General features: G+C 36.8%; 2 protein-coding genes across 2 annotated transcripts; one reads left to right on the top strand and one right to left on the bottom strand.

Moving 5' to 3' along the window:
- The first annotated feature begins 1,127 nt into the window (after window positions 1-1,127).
- Window positions 1,128-2,915, top strand: LOC101294420. Its single transcript, XM_004290698.1, has 6 exons — window positions 1,128-1,355; window positions 1,821-1,883; window positions 1,987-2,081; window positions 2,167-2,315; window positions 2,466-2,547; window positions 2,719-2,915. The coding sequence occupies exons 2-6, from the start codon at window positions 1,847-1,849 to the stop codon at window positions 2,830-2,832; spliced, it is 477 nt and encodes a 158-aa protein (XP_004290746.1). The 5' UTR covers window positions 1,128-1,355; window positions 1,821-1,846; the 3' UTR covers window positions 2,833-2,915.
- A 2,046-nt stretch (window positions 2,916-4,961) lies between these two features.
- LOC101294129 (transportin-1-like) lies at window positions 4,962-17,085 on the bottom strand. The gene is made up of 29 exons (XM_004290697.1): window positions 16,900-17,085; window positions 16,322-16,609; window positions 15,498-15,587; window positions 15,269-15,346; window positions 15,090-15,170; window positions 14,248-14,298; window positions 13,856-13,941; window positions 12,751-12,817; window positions 12,588-12,644; window positions 12,460-12,489; window positions 12,294-12,353; window positions 12,084-12,197; window positions 11,269-11,382; window positions 10,832-10,930; window positions 10,098-10,223; window positions 9,940-10,014; window positions 9,766-9,837; window positions 9,496-9,606; window positions 8,941-9,024; window positions 8,424-8,531; window positions 7,766-7,867; window positions 7,545-7,607; window positions 7,396-7,470; window positions 6,822-6,893; window positions 6,616-6,740; window positions 6,014-6,065; window positions 5,852-5,920; window positions 5,714-5,773; window positions 4,962-5,502 (listed from the first exon to the last, which is right to left on the bottom strand). Exons 1-29 carry the CDS (start codon window positions 17,083-17,085, stop codon window positions 5,419-5,421), a joined length of 2,679 nt encoding a protein of 892 aa, XP_004290745.1. The 3' UTR covers window positions 4,962-5,418.
- Between the last annotated feature and the right edge of the window lie 5 nt (window positions 17,086-17,090).

Genomic DNA, 17,090 nt, shown 5'->3' with positions numbered 1-17,090 from the left:
GGTATGAAAAGTCGAACCTTTATTGCTTTTACAGTATATCTATTTTGCAATTGACCCACTTAAGATAGAGACTGGAACAATGAGAACTTGAATTAGTCTTGTATACGCCTATTAATATTATTATGATTATGTGATTGGTGATAGTTTAATTCTCAGCACTACTGGTAGTTTGAAGTTGGGGCTTTTGTAAAGAAACAAAGGGAAGTAAGACTTGTAAGTTATAATCGGTGAAAAGTAGTATATCTGTTTTGTTGAATTAGATACTGACAGTTGAGGATTTTGATATTTTATGGTGTCTAGACTTGTGTATCCGTAGGCCTGATTAGTAAGCACATATGGTTTGTTATGGAAGTTGATTGTAATCACATATGGGAGAACAAAGCTCAATGACAAACCAATATATATTGATGTTCGTGTATCAGTGTGACTTGACTTTATTTTGACTTGGATGCTGATAGAGGAAGTTTGTACACTATTTAGCTGTCTGATGAAGGAAGTTATTTGGGAGCCAAGCATTAATGGCATCTTAGATTTGCCGTAGCTGTACTATTTGTATCTTCTATGAAAATGAGATTCTTTCATTGAGATTTCAATGAATCATGGTACCAGAATGACCTTAATCAATATGAAAAATGGATACCAGAGGGGAGAGAGCTTGAACTGGGATGGTTTTGTTCTTAGTCACTGAGATACTGACTATAAGATCTAGGGGACTGGGGTGGCTGGAGATACGATCAAACGGACGCAAGAAGCATTGGCAACTACTATCATCACCTCCACAGTTTGTTTGTTTTTTAGAATAGAGAGTGCCTGCTGTGTTTGTTCTTATGTGCATCTGTGCTCGTGTGGTTTGTCTGTGTATGTGAATGCTATGATTTTCATTTCCATGTTGTAACTGGTGTGCTGGTTTCTGTTTCAGCTCATTGTTTTTTGTTTACTTTTCGTAATAGAGTATACATTCTGTATGTGAGTTTGTGTGGCTGGCTTTTGTGTGTTTATATATGTCCATGAATGCTATGATCTTCACATCCATATTATTATGTATTTCTGCTTCACCTCCATGTTTGTTCACTTTCGAAAATACAGTATAAAGAGTGTATGCGTGTGCACGCGGCGATTTGATTTTCACTTGTGTCTGTGTGTGTACTTTGTCTCCATGTCTGTTTGCTTATCAAATTTGAGTATAAATGTGTGTTGCCTTAAATTTTGTACTGAGCAAAACACAGTGTTTTCGTATATAGGCCGCCAAGCAAAACGGTGTAGTCCTGCTGCATTCGTTGGCTCTCCCATTCCAATCCCTGAAACTCTGAGCTGAGTTTGGGCATGCCCCCAGTCCAGAATAACCAATTGAGCAGGTAAGCGCTCACTTTCTCTTCTTTCTCAATTCTCTGCTTTTCAAAACCACGTCTTGTGTTGCAACTGTTGTCCATGGTTCATCAATTAATTACGTATATGAATCCCCTAAATTTTGAGTGAGAAAAAAATTTCAATTTTAATTGTAGAGTGATTGAAAGTTTTGACCTTTCATGCATAAACCACAATTGTTTCATGGGTTTTACATTATAGGGTTAGGTTGGCTAAGATTTCTCGTTGATTTTTGGCTTTCACGGGGTTAAAGAACTCGAATTTAGTAAACATACCCAGATGGAAATTTGAATTGAATTTTCAGGTTGAGTAATTAGGAACTCTAAAATTGTTGTTCCCACTTTTGCTCTGTTTCTTTCAGCAAGTTCCCAAGTCAGTATCATTCTTTAGTCACTTAATGTGAGTTGGAGTGTGTGTATATGTAGATATATGTAATATCTGTGTGTTTATCTCAGTCTGGTTTGCACAATTTTGACATAGGATGGCAGCTGTTTCGCAGTCTGTGGTAACCTGTTCAGGTATTCAATGAGTCAATGACACTCTTTTTCGTATTCGATATTACTTGAATCAAAGTTTTTCGATGTTGTCATGGTCATTTGATTTTCTTCTTCCCCATGACAGGTTTGATTCATCATCCAGGTCATGCTAAACTACCGTTTGGACATAGGGGGACCAAGATCACTGATCACAACGCCATTTCAGTGACGTGTAGAAGGGTAATAGTCTCTTCCTTTTGGAATTTGAAGGTTTGTACCATTTATCTTGCAAATGCATATCTATTCATATGGCTTGCCACTGCAGATTCGTAGAGAAGGGATTCAATGTTTGGCTGTACGTCGGGTTGGCACCGCATATGCTGCTTCTGTGGGGAAGGATCATCATCAGTTGAGTGCTGATGATGGAGTACCTCAGGAGCCCTTCCTTCTGAGTCTTTTCAAAGAAACTGTGTGGTAATCTCCATTCCTAGAACTAGTAGTAATAGGCCTTCCACAAATTGACACCCCATTCGGTGGACTTGCATTAGAACAACAGCTCATTGTATCATACATAAGTTGCAATTATCAATACTTAGTTGATTGGTGTGTTTCTACTTTTTCTAGGTCTTTGAGGTCATTATTCAATTTTCTGCTTGAGCAGCCAAGCCAGCTGAAGTACATTGAATGGCCAGGTTTCCGTAGCACGGTATGTTTTAAAGACTCGCAAAATTCAGTTGTGAATATGAAAATATAATTGTCAATATTTAAAATTTTAGTCAACCTGTGGATACGTATTTAAACAACATTTGATTCCGTCAGGATTAACTACAATTTGACATGGTTAAAAAATTTGAGGTTCTTGTATTGATTTATGCAGCTGAAGACTGCGACTCTCACTCTTGTTCTTGTGGCGTTGCTCATCGTAGCACTTTCATCAACTGACTCTGCCCTCAGTTATTTGTTGGCTTTGATTCTCAGGAGAAAACCATAATCAACTACTAATACCTTTGTTAGTTATTACCTTTGCAAGATCACGTCAGAGATGTAACTTTTCATGTCTTTGTTAGTTACGTGCAACCACTGGCTGGGGAGAGTAGGGGGGGAGTTCCCCCCAGTGAACACCTTTCTTTTTTTTTCCTTCTTTTTTTTGTGTTAAGCAGCTTCATATATATGCTCTTTTCATTTGATGTTTGCCCCCGGTCACGGCTTGGACACATAAATATACACTTATTGTGTAAGAATCTACTAACCCAAAACAATTAAACAATGGAAAAGACCTCATGAACGGTGTCGTTGTTTACGCGAATGGTTCAAGATCGGTACGTGGTAACATTTAAACTATAGTTGAATACACATAACTGACATAAGCAGCTTTGTGTTGTGTGTAACAATTATGTTTCATTCTTATCCCCCAACCCTTCTTCTATCTTTGTTTTTTTCCTCTCATGAATCACGATCTCTTTACTCTAACTAGCCTTTCTACATGTGCTCGCGTGCGGAAGTGCGCAGTTACCGTGATAACTACTGTGCAATTTTTCTTAGCTCTCTAAAATCTACGTCCCGTTTTGAAAGAAAGCTGAACAATAATCAATAATCAAGATTTGTAGAATTGCAAAGATACAAGGAGTATCTATCAATACATGTTATAAGTTAAACATCAGATAATATAAAAGTTAAGAAACATGAGAACATAACTTTGTTTTAGATATGCAAGTTGAATCCAAAAATTGGATCAAAAGGGAAATAATTGTGCAACATTTACATGTTCAACATCAATTACTTTTAAGTGAATGAAGTCACAATATCAGCTACCATTAACCCCATCAAGTGATGTATGTGTCCAAAACTCATCTAAGTCACAATATCAGCTACCCCCTGCGGCCCTGCGAATGATTTCGTGGCAGATCACCCATTCCTTTATCTCATCAGAGAAGAAGAGACTAGGACAGTGATGTTCGTTGGGCAGGTTCTCAATCCTTATTGAAGACTGATTTATTATCTCCTAGGCTTATTAGGAAGGACACCATTAAAAATTTAGAATGCAGCTAGCCTTGTGTAGTTTCCCCCATTTCAAGTTTCTTTGTTCTTAGTTCATATTCCTTTTCCTGTCAATTTTTTTCATAATTATCACTTTTAATATGGTATTACACTATTACAGTATTACTTGGCCTTGAAATTGTAGTTTTGAACTTTTGATTTCATGACTAGTTTACACATTATTTGGAGAATTGGAGTCATTTTGCAGACGTCGACAACACTAGTCTTGACTCTTGAAACTCTGGTTCTTTGAGTATAAAATTTTCGTAATCTTTGCTATTTCATAATTGAATTTGCACAGCACGAAACAAAACTAGAATCCAACAGCAAATTAGAAGAATTTGAAGCACAAATACGTAAGAAAGCTAAGGAAAATACAATTTGCAAACCAACCATTTTCTGGGCATTTGGAACTAGGCATATATGACCTAGTGACTTTGAAATTGGAATGGGCTGGGTGATACATAATTACACATGATCATTTGGAGATCGAAGTTAGAGATGTTCAGCATCAATAGGGTCAAAACTTGAGTTTACCACTCCCACTTTCCATCCTGGAGAATCAAGCAACTCACTAACAATATTTACTAAAGAGTGATGTTGAAATATTGGTATGAAGAAAGATGGCCAGGGGATCCAAGGATCCCTTCCAAATACGAATGGAAGAGCCATTCCCCACTTGCTATCTGATACCACGCACTAGACCATTCCTAGTCGTGGACTAGAGAAAAAGCTCCAACCCTCCGCCTAGAGAGCAACCAAGGCCGGTCACCTCACCGCCCTGCTACAAGCTCTATGCAAATCAAGACATTGGTCGCCGCCATCACCCCAGGTTTCGCACACTTGATATTGCTCGATTAATATTTGCTGGGAGGCCTCATCATCTGTGTCGTTCAGAATAGGTTTAACAATTAGCAGAACAAATAGACTTCATTGTCCTTGAGGGTTTAGGGTAAGACCAAAAGTCGACGTTAACTCAAGCTGACAATAATCTATTTTAGTGTGGCGCGTATGGATTTTCTGGAACTCCCCACTCTCTCCACCCTCTAATAAAATGTTACAGTTGATCAACATGCGAAACAATGGAAAATTCCAATGGAAAATTGTTATAATAAATGTCAAAACCCCCTTGTACAAAAACTGTGGAAATCATTGACAAACCTAACCCCACTGGAATTGTTGAATAATGGAAAACTCTAGACCTAAAATGAAGAATCATCAATCCAAGACTTGCACCAGATACTTCTTGCCTTTCTCTAAATACAAGACAACAAGAACAAACACACCATCAAAGTTTGGAAAGCTGCACCCTGTACACCACATTCTTGCCCCAAACCTGAGCTGCTTCATTATGCCAAGTCTTACGCTTTACCCTAAACTTTCACTGGAAAATTGGCGACCAAAAAAATTGGTCTGGTAAGAATCACGACCAGTATGTATGAGATGAAGAAACAACAATTTTGATGCAGATACAGATCTCTGATGAGCACATATAGCAGAGTGAACCATCACGTACAATACATCAGCTACGAGTACAACATTACACTTGGTATTTTGACAATTTTTCCTTGACTTTTGGCTCCAAAGCAGACATACACTGTTCCCACGCTCCATTCACAAGCATCTGACAGATTACAAATTTGAAAAAAGTCATCAAATTACAATGTTGTATTCTTCATATATCTCAACCCCATATTTGGTAAGATTGCATATTGTTTGCAAGTTCTTTCCAAAAGAGCGACCAAACTTTCAGACAATTGCACAATTTGCAAGATTTACATTTGGAAAGTTTGAAGAAAACTGGACACAAATTACAATATAAATGGTATTTTTACCTGCTTATAACCATGCAACACCTGGCAAACTGCATTATGAAGTTCTTCACTCCTTATTTCCTATTAACATATCATATCAGAAATTGAGCTTGTGTCATAAAAAGGGTTAAAAAGAGATAAATGTAGCGTGATTCTTACATGCCAACTGGCTATAGCATTGCACATATATACAAGTGAACTCAATGCTCCAGACGGATTTGTTCTAACCTGAAAATTGGAGAATATCTAAGTGTGAATAGAAATACAAAGATTTAACACACACACACGGATGTGGGGGAGGAGAGAGAGAGAGATGCATACCAAAGCGCATAGACCTCGGAATGCATCCTCCTTTTCTATATCATCGCGTATCCTGTGGACATAATTTTGCATTTAAAACCAGTCTTCTGATAAAAGCATGATTGTTTCTAGGCCTCAATTTATGCCTGCCAACTTCGCTAAACAGTTGGCAGTGAGACCCGAGATCATAGAACTTCATGGGCAGACCAACTTTCTGTAGGTGAGATTTATGTCTAGAACTAAGTTCAAAGAAAAAAGAGAGATATATATTCAAAGAAATATGTCAATGTTATCAATAAAAGATCATGCCCACTGCTAGAATCTAGTTCTTCAACTGCCATATTCCTTCTACAGATTTTGGGCATATGTCAAAGAGATAGTGTAAATTCTCCAACAGTATATGAAGCAACATCTACGTTGAAAACTCAGCGGTGCAATAAATCTGTTTAAAGTCCTACAGTTTTACATTCTTGGGTCACGAAAAATAAGTGAATTACTAGTAGCTATATTACTACTACTACTTCAACTACTTACTAGTGCATATCAAAAACTGTGGTAATAGATTAAATCATAAGACTAGTTGATTAATTATCCATTATTTCATATACATGAATAAAACTTACATTGACAAAGCAATGCACCATGGTTGCATGAAATGCTCCATATGCGGAGCCACAAGCTCTGGACAAACCCATGCAAGCCTCCCAAGTGTGATAGCACTGTTTTCAATTAGTGACTTGTTGAGCGCCTGCTTAGCATCAAGAGATGCAATTAAAAGATAAATCGTTCCCCATCGCAGACATAACAATTATAGAAGAAAAAAAATCACCTCTGAATGTTGCAGTATGGGGACTAAGGAAGACATGACCGTTAAAACAATTGGAGAAATTTCTTGATGAACCTGAAATTCAAAGTTACTTTCATGATGATATCATAAACAATTAAAGCAAAATAGTATGTTGATGATGTGACAGGATAGACAGACACATGGCAAACCAACATGCACAGACCCATATTGGCATAATCAGAATCAATTTATGCATGTCAACGTGTGTGTTGATGAGAGCATTTCACTCCGCAACTTTAAAGCATAGTAGATCAGCTTCCTTGATTTGTGATTTTTTTTTTCTTTTAAGAAACAGCCTTCTATTGACCAAACAAAAAGCACAATACACAGAAGCCAACAAGTAGAAATGAAGACCACTACGATGTCTTATTCTTCCATCAAATCAATAAGAACTGATCATTATAATAATGGTGCAGCATACCACAAAATTTTGAAGTCTAAAATCAAAGGATTCCATTGAACTTTATAACTAATCACCAATGGCTAATTTGAGGGACTGTGCTCCAGTAGTTTTGACTTAGAATAAGGATATCATAGATGAAAGAGGAAACTTTACCTTCACTGCTAACTCACCAATGGCCCAACACGCATTATTTGCCACTGAAATAGTTTCTTTCAGCTTAGGATTATTCTGTGCAACAAAGTGTCACATGAGTCAATTACTGTAAAAAGAAATAGTTAGAATTGTCGATAGGTTTCACATACCAGTTGTTTGGCCGCAGCATCAAGAAATTCAGGCAAACGAGGACGCAAATGGACGGGGCATACCTAATCCAAAATCACAACAATAGAAGTTAAAGAGTAAATATGATAACAGCTTCCAGTAAATACCAGTATGTCCATGAAAGCTTGTGTCATCTGCTTATCCTTCTGGTTTAAGTTCTCAAATACGTCAAACTTTAATATATCATTTGGTAAGAACTTACTCTTGCAAGATCCCCAAGTAAGGCAAAGCCACTCTGTCGAACATCCGAAGCATCATCCATGCAACAATTCAAAAGCAGGTCCTTCAAATTGCTTTGTGAAACCTGGACAAAGAGTGCAGATGAGAAACTACAGGAACAAATAATAGAGAAAAAGCCAGGGTACAAATTGCAAGCAATAAAGCAAGTTAAAAATAGATGCGGCTCAAGCATGAAGGTCGCACATTAAACAGTCCCAAGTCTGCTCCAGCCACTGAGATCTATTATTTGTAGTGGTCGGACAAATAATTCAAGATCCAGAATGATTGTTATGAAGATGCATTTAAACAAGAACTACAGAGATAGCAACATGTCTGGTCGCATTCAAAATTATTGGGAGGTATATCACTAAGAAAAATGAGACAAAATAAATAGTAAAATGAAAGTATACCGTGAACATGCAACTTTATAATGCATTTTCCAACTGTATCATGACTCAGACTTGAAAACAAAAAAAAACACTCACAAAGAGATTGCACAATGTCTTAGCAAGAAAATCTCAGAAGATTGGATTCTGGGATCCAAATATTTGGGAAAGAAAGAACCACTGCAGAGAACTTTCAATAACAAATAATGTATTTAATAATTATTTTCGGAGAAATTTGGAGAAAGAAGAATATACCAAACTTTCTATTCCACTACCAAGACCTTCTGTAAGTCCAGAAAGCAGATCAAGAGCGCATACAATAAATTCTTTATCATACTGGACCCCTGAAGATACCGGATCAACCTGCCAAAGTAGAGCAACACCTTAAATGAATTTGAAAGTTAGATCATACTTTGATAATCAAACATTTCCTGTAGAAATATATTAGTAGCATTAGTTTTGCTTAGGATAGACTTGAGAAGATAATGAGGCATTCAGATCCTATTGCTAATAAACTTCAATGAATGAAGTGAGCTGTTGTATTACAGATAAGCTGATAGAAGTTGCACTGACTACTAACATAAAATTTACTGAACAACACATGCATGATACAATATCTGGGCATCAATCACACATTTTTCTACAATTCCAATTGATATAAAACAGGTCAGGACCAACCTACTTTTAGTACAACAGGAAACCTACTAAGTTAACTATTTGATAATATACAGGAGATTGAATTCAGCAATATCTCTCCCACTGATTGACCTACCTTTGCAACTTGTTGGGACTGTATGATGCTTATGCACCTCTGAAACACCGGCTCAGCAAATGGAGAGAATCCGGCACCCAGTGCCTGAATATAACGAAGAGTATAAATTACTACCACATCTTCTCGGTAAACGTAATTTAAGGCTGTCAACACTATTAGAGTAGAGCTTATAATAATACAAGGACAGTACATAAAAGATCTCGCCCTACATAAAAGATCTCGCCCAATTACAAGTATATTATTAGCATATCATCCATTACGAGAACAAAGGAGTGGAACAGCAACAATAAACTGCACTTCAATTGCCCTGTATGAACATAATCTGCCCAGAACAAAAGCATTTCATCTTCTTTCCTATGATATCGTAAACAACAATCCTAATCATACATAAGAGCTCTTAATTTTATTTATTAACCGCTAAAATGGGCATTTGAATTCAGTGCCTCTATTGTGCCTTATAGCTAGCATCTAGACACAAGGAAACAAACAATAAGATTCTCTAATTGTTGCATCAGACAGAAGTAAAGTGCTCCAACCATTAAAATGGAAGCGTACCTGCGAAATAGAAGTGAAGCACTCGAGCAATGGAAACAGATCTTTATCTGAATTTGCAAGTTGTTGCCACTTTGCAATTAACGGTGGCATCAGAATTTCAAGATAATTGGGCTGCAAAGCACAATATAGTCAATTAGCAGTTTGGACCCTGTAGTGCGCATTTGACACACTTTCACACAAATTTCAAAAGTATCTTGTACAATATGAAGTTTTGATTGAACAAAAGTAAAAGAACAACAATGACAAAAGATAGAAAAAAAAAAGACATACGCGATTCAACTCCACACCAACAGCATCTGCTAGAGTTCCTATGGCATCATATACAATTCTTAGGTTCCGCCTCTGAACAGCAATACAGAAATATCAAATAAAGTTGATCAATCAAGTGTTCATCTAAAAAAACAGTAAGAACAACACAGAATAAGGTGAAGGCCAGGAAGGAACCTGATATTTCCCATAAGCACACATAAGGTGCTGTAAAATAGTTTCCAGGCGTGGTGCCAACACGTCGCCTGCCTCCTGCAGTTTAAAGACAAAGGTTATGGAATCAAACATGTAATACTTGATCTATATTCAACAAACCAACTGGACTGAATTAGAACCTCTTCAAGGGTCGCAAAAGCTGAGCAAGCAGCCTCCTGTACTCGCTTGTTATTATCTAATATTCTTCTCAAGAGACCCAGAAGAACCTTGTCAAACCGCTCATAACCTTGTTGATGTTCAACACCCTTAAATAAAAAAGGTAAGTGTCAATCCTAAAATCTTTTACAAAGCTGAAGAATTTTGGCATGAGTAGCACAAATATAGGCAAATAGGTAAAATAAATAAATAAATACGCAAACTAAAAACTGTCCAAAAATTATATGATTCACAAAGATATATGTAGACGACTGTGCGTAGAAATCTTAAGCTTCTGAATCCAACAGGAGTAAGATATTATCAGATATTTTACAACAAATTTTCATATATGAATCTGAGGAATCAAAATACAAAGCATGGAAACCCCATATTTGTTTTTCAACACTAGGATCAACTGTGACCCAGAAAAACTTATGGAAGACGTTTTGAAAGTAGTAAAAGATAATAGATACCATGAAATCTAGATATTGCAGACCCACTGCCACCACTTTTGTAATCTAAGGACGGCATACAATATAATATAAACCAAATGTGCAGACTACGTAGCCTCATATTCAACTGAAAAAGAAGAAGATAGAAAGACAGAAACAGAGATCGTTTAATTATTCTTAAGAAAGACAAACCATCTGAAATTTATAACCGCAAACATAAAAATCGTTTTAGAGGATAAAGTAAAGATTAAGGATTGTAACTATACCTCAAGAATGAACTTGCTGAAACGTGACAGTGTCCAACAGGATATACTCCTTATAAGTGGAAACTTATCGTCTAAAAGAGGAATAAGATACGCAATGATCTGCAATGTAAATCATCATGTTGTACAGTTAAAAATGCATATCTAAAAGTACAGACATATATACATAATTAAATAAAAGAAAAACAAAGTTGCCACTAATGGCAAAGCAAAAATAGAACTAGGTAGACATCAATAGCCAACAAAGAAAAGAAAACAAAGGAAATTTGTAGATCAGCTTGTGTGCTTCTCAAACAAAAAATGGCACACAGAAGCCAACAGCGCACAAATGAAGTTAAATAGAATACCAAAAGACATGAAACTACGTAAGTAGAAGAAGCATCATTCTACAAGTCATAGCATCTTCAAAAAATTGATTGAATCAGGTGTCACAGGATTACCTCATTCAAATGAGGATAAAGACCAATAATGCAACCTTCAGCTACTGCACCTAGAGCCAATACAGCAGCTTCCCTTTCTTTCCATGTTTCATCATCACTGTTGGACAACTTGGCCTGCAAATTTGACAATTCTAAACTTTAAAACAGGATCCTTTGCAGAGTATTCACTCTTCTATAACATAATAGTATTTTATACTTTTGGCCACCTCTTGCTCAATAATTAAGCAATAAACCTTCCTATTAGTATTGACTTGTATCACTGTTGGCAATAAACCTCTTGCAGAGTCCTAATAACCAACTACTTGCTACTTTCAATTTCTTTTCAATAAAAGCAGTTTTACACAGCCCCAACACTACCACTGCTCAACACTATCACGTCAATAGAGCAGCTGGGATGATTACTTGCCCTATCCGAAAGATGAAAAATCAATTTTGCATTTTAACTGCGTATTCATAACAAACCCTAAAAGTATAAGTAAATGTTAGCAATTAGAGCAGACCCAAAAATTTCAGTAGGTGCATTTCACATTCAACTCAAAACTTGGAGAATACTTTCAAGTTATTTCCCAAAGAGATAAAAGAGCATATATAATTATTGACCATGAATAACAGGTAACCTAAAAAGAACCCAAAAATAAAACCTAGACCCAACATGTTACTTTTCCAGGTTAACCAAGTGCACTTCACTACTTTAAAAACCAATCAATCCTCTATGCAGAACCGTCATTTATTTTTCTACATAATCAATTCTTCACAATTTTAAAGAGTGAAGAGCGCAAACTAAACTTTTCATTTTAACTCAATAAATTTCAGACCTGAACAAATGCCATCAATGTTGGGAGAATCTCATCGCCAAACACATTTGACAGGATATCGACAGCCGCTGCACTGCATTTCCGTAAGTTCCAAACATTGACAATATCATCGTCCTGTCATTATCACAAATCATGTCATTTTAAAATATAGAAATTAGAACTAGCAGCCAAACATTTGAAATTCAGCAACATTATGACATGGGATATTACCTCTTCTTCCCCACCATCAGATCCATGAAACCGTGATGAATGAAAACGAGGTTTGATATCCTGCAATACAAAGTATTGGCCTTCTAAGTTAAATTCAGGGAGGAGGAGGAGGAGAAAAAAAAAATGGAAAACCACACAATTAACTATAAAAACAATCAGGTTGAACCTGATCACGGTCTGGGACAGAACCATCCTCCTGCAACAATGAAGTGATGCCGAATAAGTATTCAACTACAACAAATGTCAACTCATTATCCCTGACAAAAAAATACTGATTGACCAAGTAAAAATTACCTCGGCATCTACAAGGGACTCATCATCCTCCGCGTATGCCATGTTGGACAACAAAATCTATAAAAGTGTTAAACGAAGTTAGAAAACACATTCCAAGGACGTAAAGCAATGGTCTCTACAGAAAATAAAAGAATAAAAGATACACAGAACAATTAACTTTTACCGGAATTAGACGGGGCAAAAACTCTCTCAAAATCTCAGGCGGTAACTGAGCCTCACAATATGCAGACCTTGTCAAAACACAGAATATCGGATTATAATAATTAACAAAACACAGTTCAGTCATAGAATGATGCAGCAAACCTACTGCTTATATACCAGGATCAACAAGCTCTAAAGCTTGGGGATTTAAACACACACAAAACACTCTGATTTGGGAATCACTCCCTAGTCTCTCACCAAATCTAGGCTTCTCGCCAATCCTATCACAGGAAACTCAGAAAATACTCTGATAATTCTTATTCATAAAACATGGCATAGCATACCTAGGTAGCCCTTACACTTATTTATACTTAAGCTGGTAGCTCAAATGGACTACACTAAAGACTCTTAAAGACTCTTCTAAAACTAAAGCATTAAAGACTCATTAGGACCCTCTCCTGAGACTGACGCATTTAAGACCAACTTAAAGAGACCTTAAGACTACTAAACTGAAATGGAAATATGAAAAGACACAAACAGCTTAGAGACTTCAGGCATCAGACTTTGTTTCCCTCCCAGGTGTAATAATTATCTTGAATGATTAGGTGCTTTCTCCTTCCATTTGTTTCGCTCATAAACCTTGAAAGGTTTGACTATGATGTCCTCATCATAGAATCAAGAACATATCTCCAGATATGGGAAATGAGAAATAAGAGAAGTACTAGCATCCACAACTTTTTAAGGTTTGAGCAACAGATTTATATAAAAGTTAGCCATATGATGATCCTCTTCTGCACACAGGATAATAATTTCTAGATTTGAAAGAGATTCATATATTTTACTCCCAAAAACAATGCTAACTTTTCACATGATGCCTGGAGAAAATGCAGGCCTTTGAATCACAAACTACCAACACCTAAATGCAGGCCTTTGAATCACAAACTACAACACATAAAACCAATACAGTATGTACAAGAAACCATAACTAATGGCACTTGGTGGCACAAGCTTGTAATTAACCCAGCCATTAAATCATCACTCATTAAGACTCAAATCCATAGTCTACCTAATGATGCGTAAAGTAATGGTGAGAGTAAAAATTAAGACGACGAGTTTACTAAGAATACCAGAATTCACAGGCTTCAAGGGCAACTTCTTCGTCAGTGTCCTTGTTGACTTGCAACATGTATTCAATTAGGTTCCTCAAATGTGGCTGCAGAACATGGTAAAGTCAACATGAATTGACAGTCCAATGAAGGAAAAATTGATAACAGCAAAATGAAAAATGATTTTTGTCAGACATACATTTGTAGACAAGTAAGATGGCAGATGGAAATTTGAAATTGACCGAAGAACAGCAAAATGAAAAATGATTTTTGTCAGACAGACATTTGTAGACAAGTAAGATATCAGATGGAAATTTGAAATTGACCGAAAACATGTTGATACCATAAATAGGTAGCATGCATTGACACTTAAATTTAACACACATTGAACAAGACTAAAGTGTTGGTGTCACCTCCAAGAAAGCTGGACGAACTTCAATCAGCTGAACAAATGCTGCACTAACCTGTTCAACAAAGAGATGATGAGTACCAAATCATGAGATATGAACCTAACACTGTAGGTCCAGCATATTTGAGTTTTCTTCATGACTGCAAGACTAACTATGATACTATCTTGTCAAACTTTTTTATAACTTTTCTTTAAAAATAAAATGCAGATCTACTCACTGCCTATACCATGTAAGAGTTTCAGTAATAAATAGAGATGAGCATCAGTCAGTTCTAATATATAGATCAATAATGCAAAGAACTCAAAACAAACAAAAACAATATCCTCTAGTTATGGATAATCACATACCCATGGTTATGATAATTTATACAAGTTATACAACACTATTCAACATGATGAGGTGTTCACACAATAATCAGCTACAATAAATAAAATTAATTTTTTGGTTTCTGAAACAATGAAATTTCCTACTGAAATAACATGCAACAGAAATCATATATGGAAGTACATTTGGAGGAAGAGTCTTCTAGTCAAAGTTTCAGTATCCAATTTTTCGTAATAATAAAGATAAATTGATGGGGGGAAATGAATGAGGAATTACAAGGCTCCACGGACAACAAAATCATTCACAAAAAGCACCTGAAAACAACAGGTAAAGAAACTACAGAAAATAATCTAGAGCAGAGCCACAAACAAAGAAGCCACACTACAGCAGCCAATCTGGGGGGCGAGTGAATGAAAAAAGAGCAATTCTCAAAAGCGGAAGAAAGGAAGCAATATGATGCAAGCCTTATTACCTTTAGCCAATTTAGTCTAGATTAGAGATAACAGTGATAAAGTACTCACCAATTTCCTAACTTCCGGAGAAGGGTCATTAGCAAGGACAAACAAACCCTGAAGATACTGATCCATAGATGCATATAAAGCCTACGATCAAGGAACACATAAAGATAATTGTTACTAATCCCAATCATCAGTATAAGGTCCAACCTTACTCCATCAATAGGTTAATCAGAAATGCTTACTGCTGGCATCAACATAATGTATTGATTTACAGAACCCAGGGAAAGCTTTCTCAAGGATGAATGTGGTGACTGGAAAAGCTGTACAAACGAAACCATGACAAAGAAAAAAAATACTGGTAAAAATCAGAGTTCAGTAAGGAAGGGCGCCAAATATTGAGGAAAAACAATCAACAAATAAACTACTAACATATACATCCAGTATATCAAAACTAAGTTATCTTATATTTACCTTAAGCAATCTAGGAAGGAATATGTTGATGGGACGTTCAGGCAACCCAGGTACATCTGAATCAAGCACCTGAGGTATATCCTCACATACCTGTGTTATGTCATAAAATTTATGTGTCAAAGAAATTATACGGTTCTGATAAATACCATTAGCACTAAGCGCTACATTTAGAACTCTGTACTTGCCACAATATCTGCCATCTGTAGATAATTAGCTTTCTTTTACCAAATGATGGATCTTGTTGAATAATGTTGGTCTTTAATTAACATTTTTCTTGATTATTATATTGAACCTATGATATGTAGCTTGTACAAAACATGAAATGAGTAAGTCAATTAATAAATATTTCTATATCTAACTAGCTATTAGTAACAGCAAGTTTGTCTTGGACAACCCCTTGAGTACTGAGGCGGCCAAGGTCCGTCATGCATGATTAGGTTATAAATAAGAACAAAACATCTCCACATCATCCAATTATTTCCAGAAGACCACCTATCCATACTTGATTCCCCTCTGTAGATTATTAAATGGTGATACGAAACAAAGGTCTAAATTACCACCATTATTGGATAAAGGTTGAGAAAAAGAAAGGTTGAAAATATGCACACTTTATGTACCACCAACTATCACAAGTAAGCAATTCTCTGTAGGATTAATAGTAGGATTGTTTATGAAGCATATTTAGGCAAATGGGGAGCTTTAAGAACATAGCAGTATTTTACAAAAGGAACATCCAATGCATTCCAACAGCAAAGGAGCTTCCAGCCACGTATACATACACTGGAAAGAGAAGTATATATCTAACTCAAGAAAACAGTATTTACCTTGGACAATGCATCCATAGCACCTTCCATGTGATTCACGTCATTACTGTCTAAACAAGTCACAAGAGCTTGCAGCAATTCCGGCCATCCCAAAACTCCCCCTAGTTGCACAACAACGCTTATAATTGTCCCTACCGTAGACCTGATGTGCCTATCCGCTGCTCCCAAGCAAGGCAGCAACTCCGACTTTATATACTGCTGATATGCAGGATCCATGTTGCTATAAGCATTTCTAAGATTGTTTTTCAACAGCAGCCCCGCGGCTTGTCGAATCTCCACTGATGTACCCTGTCCAAAAGTCCACACCAAACAGTTGATTTTAAAAGAAACTGCTCATACTCATGTTCAATCCAACAGTAGAGTTTCGTCGAAAACATGTAAACACGAATTTCTCACTGAACACATAGGGACACCTACAATCCAGTCAACACTGATCGGAAAGTGAAACCCTACCGAAGCGAATTGGAATCAAACAGAGAGAATCAATCCTAGTTCATTTCTCGCAGTAAAAGCAGCATGATCAATCAATCTGAAATTGAAAGAGAGAAAACCCTAGCAGTACTAGCAGTAGTGAGTACCTGAGCGCGCGTGAGAATGAAAACAAGGTAATTGTGGAACTCAGGGTTCTGAGAGTAGGTCTGCAGTTGGTGCCAAATCTGAGACTTGTCAGCGGAGGACGACGGCGATATCTGCTGCTCCAGTAGCCCGCAGATCGCCGTCAGCCCCTCCTTCTGTGGCTGCCACGTGGCACTCGCCGCCGCCATTGAGG

Source organism: Fragaria vesca, linkage group LG2 (assembly GCF_000184155.1).
Source record: "Fragaria vesca subsp. vesca linkage group LG2, FraVesHawaii_1.0, whole genome shotgun sequence".
NCBI classification, from domain to species: domain Eukaryota; kingdom Viridiplantae; phylum Streptophyta; class Magnoliopsida; order Rosales; family Rosaceae; genus Fragaria; species Fragaria vesca.
Note: the sequence above shows the minus strand (reverse complement) of the source record. Positions and strands in the feature narration are given on the sequence as shown.